General features: G+C 41.1%; 1 protein-coding gene and 1 long non-coding RNA gene across 5 annotated transcripts in view; one reads left to right on the top strand and one right to left on the bottom strand.

The window, feature by feature from the left end:
* The first annotated feature begins 89 nt into the window (after positions 1–89).
* LOC131102235 (cytoplasmic dynein 1 intermediate chain 1) overlaps positions 90–7,256 on the top strand; it is a 41,472-nt gene continuing 34,305 nt past the window's right edge. For all 4 annotated transcript variants that reach the window (XM_058047781.1, XM_058047779.1, XM_058047780.1 and 1 more), the window contains exons 1-6: positions 90–357; positions 691–824; positions 894–1,008; positions 2,006–2,093; positions 4,007–4,066; positions 4,174–4,289. In XM_058047781.1, the coding sequence (XP_057903764.1) occupies positions 705–824; positions 894–1,008; positions 2,006–2,093; positions 4,007–4,066; positions 4,174–4,289 (499 nt within the window). In that variant the 5' untranslated portion in view covers positions 90–357; positions 691–704. The remainder of the gene's footprint in view (positions 358–690; positions 825–893; positions 1,009–2,005; positions 2,094–4,006; positions 4,067–4,173; positions 4,290–7,256) is intronic.
* The window catches only part of LOC131102298 (uncharacterized), an 83,950-nt gene continuing 80,858 nt past the window's right edge, over positions 4,165–7,256 (bottom strand). Inside the window, exon 10 of the long non-coding RNA XR_009119421.1 lies at positions 4,165–4,283. This is a non-coding gene — a long non-coding RNA (uncharacterized LOC131102298). The remainder of the gene's footprint in view (positions 4,284–7,256) is intronic.

The raw sequence follows: 7,256 nt of genomic DNA, 5'->3' as shown, positions 1-7,256 counted from the left end.
TGGCAGTGTAGCAAAAGCCATTACAAAAGAACTGTAATGAACTTCTCCATGTGTCCAGAAGATGGCAGTGTAGCAAAAGCTACTTACAATAGGCGCGTTCTTCTCACAGGGAGGTGGGATTTCCTCCTCCGTCTCAGCATCATCATTTTCCATCCTCCTCTGGACCACCTGCTTTATGTTTGATTAGTCACCCACCGCCGAAATGCTCTGTGTCAATCGCTGCTCCCAGTAGCATTTAAATTAAAACAGCTCGGTTTAAATGTCATTTGGATAAAGGATGTGCTAAAACCGCTTGGGCGCAGCAGTGAGACAGCATCTTTTTCCGGTGATACGTCATTATCATCACGCGTGGACAAGGTACGAGTGGAACGTTCTGATGTACATTTGCTAGTATGTTTTTTTAACGTCAGTATAAATGTGTAAAGGTTAGAATGTGAGTAAAATTGACAGTTTTTGAAGCTGCCATGTTGGTTAAAGGCAGATGAACTTGGCGTTGCAATGCTATTTTAACGTAGCATAAGATGCATGGTCACTTGTTCTGAATTGTGGCATGCATTTATAAGCAGTGAATTATGCAAATGAGGTCTAACATGAGAAAAAGGCACATTCTCCATAGTGTATGATATAATAATCATACACTGTGGCATTTATATGCATTTTGCATATAACATGGTGTCATATTTCCCAAAGCCCCACTGAAGACCATGTCAGACAAAAGTGACCTAAAAGCGGAGCTGGAACGCAAAAAGCAGCGCCTCGCCCAGATCAGGGAGGAGAAAAAGAGAAAAGAAGAGGAAAGGAAGAAGAAAGAGGTCACCAAAAAAGTAAGTATGCTGCACAAGTGGGCATTCTCTCTATTTTTGGTATATGGAAAATTAATCTTCCTGTTGCAGGCAGAAAACCAGCAGAAGACAGACATGACCCCAGAGGATTCAGACTTGGACCGCAAGCGTCGAGAGACTGAGGCCCTGCTGCAGAGTATTGGCATTTCACCTGAGCCGCCCCTAGGTTTATACACTTTAATACCTTTAACAATGAAAGCATGCTATGAGGATATTATGAGTTAGCTGTCTCATTGGAAGCCCTTCATTTAGATCAGGGGTCTCAAACTCAATTTACCTGGGGGGCCACTGGAGCTAGGGTCTGGGCGAGGCGAGGCCGCATCAGGTTTTCCGATTTTCTACAAGAAAAGCTCTGATAAAACATTCCACTGTTCTCAAATATCTTACTTTTTATTTTTCTGCACAAAATAAGATCAAGAATAAAGAAAATCAATCAATCAGTAATAAATAAATATAATAATAATAATAATAAAACGGCAAATAATTAAAAATTAAGAAACCACATATAGTTGGTGGGTAGAAAAATTATTTTTTTCAGATTAAAATGAACAAAGTATTATTAGAGCCCTGTAGACATGACAAAACACGACTATAGTCACATTTATACTCTTTTTATTTACAACATATTGTGCAACTGCAGGGTCTTGAGACACATGCTAACTCACAAACTAGAGAGCTAGCAACCTAAACGGTAGCCTCCAAGGTATTTCCTTTAAACTTAAAAAGCCAAAAACTTACCACTTCCACATGGATAGGGAGGATAACTATTAACAGTTAGTTAACCCTTAACATGAACATTAATCAAACGTAGTATTTTTTTATATACAGCATCCATATCAAACTTGTGAGGGCCGCACTAACATTAAACTTTCATATCAAGGCGGGGGCCTCAAACTAGTGTCCTGCGGGCCACATTTGGCCCGCGGGCCGCGTGTTTGAGACTGCTGATTTAGATGAATCTGACTCCTTCCTGCTCTCTGAGAAGCTTTCTCTAGTGGTCTGATGATGCAACAACACCCTTCAACACTTCACAATTGGGTCACAGCCATAAAAGATGGAGTTATTTTTAATGCATCTGTAAAAAAAAATTAGTTAAACACAAGCGGTGAACATGAGCCGAACATCCAGTAATGTCAAACCACTATTTTTGTGATTCCCTGTAGTGCCAAATCCTTTGTCCCCGTCCAAATCAATGAGCACACCCAGCGAAACGGGGAGTCAGGATTCAGCAGAGGGGGGAGCAGCAGGCAGGTACGGTACAATACACAAGGCACTCAAGAACATTTGAAGCATTTCAACCATCATAACATACACCGCATTATTTGATTTAATACCATTATGATGCAGGCCAAATGTCATGTATCCATGTATTCTGGGATGAGAATAATATTGCTTCATTATGGTTTATTTTGACATGTATTCTCCCTCTTGTTTTGCTCATGACACCACAGATTTAGGTAAGAATCATTATAGTCTTCTATGTGCTGTGTCACAGTGTCTGGTGTTCTGATGACCACTGAACACAAACAGTAGCCTCTGCGGCTGTTAGTGAAAATATAAGCCCAAATACATCCCATCCATCCAGCGAACTAATTCTGACAACTTTACTGCTCAGTTTTGAACAGCGTTGCTTATTTGATGTCTAGAATTATGTAAAATATATTTAGTAGGTTGTAAACAAGTTTCCTATGCTCTAATTATAGGTTATCACATGGTTTGTTTGGTATCAGGCCCAGTATCATGGTAGCCTGATCAAGGTATCATGCTACTGGGCTACCATGATACCCAGTATCATGGTAGCCCAGTAGCATGATACCAGACAAACCATGTGATGATCTTATTATCACATACTATTTAATCATGAGCTTATTATCACGTACTATTTAATCAAAAGACCATTTTGTTTCCATAAAATGTTCAGTTTATTACATGTATTATATCTAAACAGTGTAAACACGATAATTGCAAAAATATTTCAACAATAATATTTTATCAACAGTCTTATCTTATCAATGTCTGACAATTAAAGTTCCATTAATCAAGTTTGGGTTTTTTGGTGACTGGAGAAGCACTAGGCACTAAGCACTCGTGCACTGTTCTCTGATTGGTTGTTTCACGGGCACGATACCAGAGCAGCGCGCTCTGATTGGACAGCTACGGGGGCTGATATTGGACATGGTTAAACTCTATATTTTATCAGTATCACTGCCCTGGGCTTTGACACAGTATCATTTCGGCCTTTTCCCGTATCATTCATGGGCGGTTTCTAGGGTACAGGGCCAATTAATACTGTAGTATGTGATAATCATGAAAATATTTCATTTAGAAACATGGTCGGGTCAACCGAGGGATTATTGTAGTTGGAATAACAACATTTTGGTGGAGACACCTAGATTGTATGCAAAATGAGTACGTTTTGCCCTGTTTGTAAGTCTATGAGCACTGAATCTGAGGTATCAATCAGAGTTTGCATTGCATCATACCAAGAGGTGTTTCTTACATAACATTACCATTGCCTCAGTATCCCGACAAGGATGATCGAAACTCATTCATTCATTCATTCATTTTCTACCGCTTTTTCCTCATGAGGGTCGCGGGGGTGCTGGAGCCTATCCCAGCTGTCTTTGGGTGAGAGGCGGGGTACACCCTGGACTGGTCGCCAGCCAATCACATTCATACCTATGGACAATTTGGAGTCGCCAATTAACCTAGCATGTTTTTGGAATGTGGGAGGAAACCGGAGTACCCGGAGAAAACCCACGCATGCACGGGGAGAACATGCAAACTCCACACAGAGATGACCGAGGGTGGAATTGAACCCTGGTCTATGATCAAAACTGAACAGTAATATCTTTTTGTTGTAAGGGTGGTCATCAAGCACATCACGTGTGCTCCACACTGGCAGCTATCTGTTGAGGTGTTTGTGTGAGTGATGATACTTGTGTGTAGCCAGGGTTAGAATTCATCAAAAAATAATAATAATAAAAAATAATTGGTGAGCTAGTTGTAGTACCTGGAACGAAATACGCTTGCTTCTCACAAATCCATTCTGGATTGATTCATTGTGAGCATCTCCATTTGTGGCGGTGTGTGTTTGTGCCAGTGTGTTTTGTTGATATAACTGTTGGTTTATGCTCTCTTACCCCCTCCGCTGGCCATGCAAGGACACTGCAGTGGGACACAGACCCCACAGTGCTGCAGCTGCAGGCTGATTCTGAGCTTGGGTATGTTGTCTAGGAAGCAAAAAAACACAAGAAAAGAACAAATGTAACATTGCAAAAACATGGCATGTAATAGTGCATTTTGTAAACACCTTTTATTTGTTTCCTAGACGGAGGTTGCAGAAGCTAGGAGCCTCTAAGATCACGCAGGTGGACTTTCAGCCAAAGGAAGTGGTCTTGTACAGCAAGGAGACACAAACCCCGCTCACTGCCCACCTATCTGAAGGTAAATAGTGGTGTTCGTCAATAAATAATAAACACAAAAGGCTCTCACGGTCAAATCGTGTAATTATGATATTTTCAGGGTCAAGTATAGAGGGGCTCCAGAAGTTAAAGGCACAGGGTTTCACGTTGCATTAAACTGTCCTCTTTGGGCGGTTAAATTTGATACTCCTTTTGGTTAGCCAAGTTCACAGCCTGCAAACCTGGAGTGATTTAAAGACCTCACAAAAAACAGAGAAAGAGGGCAGAAAGACAATGTCTGCCTGTCAATTGTTGTGTCTTGAAACATAGCGCAGAATGGTTGTGACTCCTGGGTTCTAAGTAGAAACAGGCAGATTCTGTAGATGGAAAGATGACCCCAAAAATGATTCCTGATGGATGTTCTAGGCTGACTACGTTTCTCCAAGTGTGTTTAGATATTAATTGAGGCGTGTGAGGTTTTGTATGCATATGCACTGTGAGTCCTAAGCATATCCATATGGTTAAAACCAAGGTTTGATTCTACACAAATTTGTTTTTATTGGACAGGTGAAGGGCAAATCAATTTAGAACAAAAAAAAAAACTGTTGGCAGCGTACTTGTACACCAATGCAAACTACAAATGCAATGCAGTAATCCCACACCGCTCTATTGTGTATTCATGAATAAATCAGGCCGTTTTGTGGTTGAATATGGCCTATTATTTGTAAGAAATATGCATAGTTACGCAACCCCCCAACATACACACACAAAAATGGTTTAAAACTCAAATCCGAACCCACAACGTCACTTCCCATCAGCCCCCCCACTAAGCTCCACTCATCCATTTAGAGCAACACACACAACCATGCATATTATTATGTCTACTATATTGGGTAAATCAAGCTTAAATGGGGGTCGTGTGGTTAGCGCGCAGACCTCACAGCGAGGAGACCCAGGTTCAATTCCACCCTCGGCCATCTCTGTGTGGAGTTTGCATGTTCTCCCCGTGCATGCGTGGGTTTTCTCCGGGTACTCCGGTTTCCTCCCACATTCCAAAAACATGCTAGGTTAATTGGCGACTCCAAATTGTCCATAGGTATGAATGTGAGTGTGAATGGTTGTTTGTCTATATGTGCCCTGTGATTGACTGGTGACTAGTCCAGGGTGTACCCCACCTGCCTCTCGCTCGAAGACAGCTGGGATAGGCTCCAGCACCCCCGCGACCCTCTTGAGGATAAGCGGTAGAAAATTAATGAATGAATTAAGCTTAAATGGGACTATAGGGGTGTTATTTTATGTCTAGAGGGCTCTAATAATGTCAAAAACAATATTTAGAAGATTTTCAATGCTCAAACTATGAAATCGTTCTTTTTATAAACAAGGAATCATACACTTAATCAATGAACTGTAATAAAGGAGGGATTAATTTTAAACTGAATACCTGTATGACCTTGTATTGGTTCTCACTAAACTCCACCATTTTAGCTAAAACTGCGGGTGGCGAGTGTGTCTACTGTATGTCCTTAGTACACATTGTATGCACATGGTGGTGATGATCTATTCCTAGATCTGTCAAGGAAATGGGAGGGGCAAAGGCGGGATGCTGATGAGGACAGATGTATATGTGTGTGTGTGTGTGTGTGCTTGGCGGTTGCTGGTAGAAGGGGGCACTGGAATCCTGCACACCAGACCATGTATTATAATGACAGGAAGCAGGAAGTACAACCCCTACAGTCACATGGCTGCCAGCTGTCTTAGCAACTAGAGGGAGGAAGATAGAGAAGATGATAGAGAGTGACTGAGTGTGTGTGTGTGTGTGTGTACGTGTGTAAAAGAACATCTGGGAGCCAGAACCGAGGCGTGCTGGTCTATGGGGAGCTGACCCTGGCCTTAGGAGACCTTGCTTTGCAGATTACTACAAAGCCAGTGTGTGTGCAGCAAAGAAGAAAAAAAGTGATGTTACCACCTGCCCGTGTTTCTGGCTGTCTGGCCGTGTGTTTGTTTAGCCCAGATTTTGTTGATTACTACATCTAACACAAACAACATTCTTAGCTTCTTATTCCGTGCTGTATTTTGAAGCTATACATCAGACCTGTTCAATTCCTTTCTAAATTTCTAAAATCACAAATACTTGCTGATATAGTTAATCTTCAAACAGTTAAAATAATGCATAAGGCTAAAAATAACCAATTACCTAAAAATGTCATCCAATACTTAAATTAAATTATTTTACTAAATTATTATACTAAATTATTTTTTTCAGATTAAAATGAACAAAGCATTATTAGAGCCCTGTAGACATGACAAAACACGACTATAGTCACATTTATACTTTTTTTATTTACAACATATTGTGCAACTGCAGGGTCTTGAGACACATGCTAACTCGCAAACTAGAGAGCTAGCGACCTAAACGGTAGCCTTCAAGTTATTTCCTTTAAACTTAAATAGCCAAAAACTTACACTTCCACGCGGATAGGGAGGATAACTATTAACAGTTATTTAACCTTTAACATGAACATTAATCAAACGTAATAATTTTTTCTGGGTACATGATACCATACTGCATCCATATCAAACTTGCGCAGGCCACACTAACTTTCATATCAAGGCGGGGGCCTCAAAATAGTGTCCTGCCGGCCACATTTGCCCCGTGGGCCGCGTGTTTGAGACCCCTGCAGTAGATAAACAGAGTAGTGCATGAAAACCTAGGCAAAATTTCAACAAAAACCGAGGTTTGACTGCCCAACAGATGTTAAAAGGATTGTAAGGACGAGTGACAACTGTAGTCCGTAAGTTAGTCTTGAGTGTGATCTCTATTAACTGTTATTAGGAACAGAATTCCCCCTGTGGATAATCCTTAATGATATTACATGTAACTTAAGTGTTGACATTGTGTGTGTGTGTGTGTGTGTTTGTGTGTCGCCGTCGTCGTAATTGCTTTAAGACTCTGATGCTTCACTCACAGATTCTCATGGCTTCAAGTCCTTGCGAACTTCTGACCTCTTCC

This window comes from Doryrhamphus excisus, chromosome 14, assembly GCF_030265055.1.
Source record: "Doryrhamphus excisus isolate RoL2022-K1 chromosome 14, RoL_Dexc_1.0, whole genome shotgun sequence".
NCBI classification, from domain to species: Eukaryota; Metazoa; Chordata; class Actinopteri; order Syngnathiformes; family Syngnathidae; genus Doryrhamphus; species Doryrhamphus excisus.
Note: the sequence above shows the minus strand (reverse complement) of the source record. Positions and strands in the feature narration are given on the sequence as shown.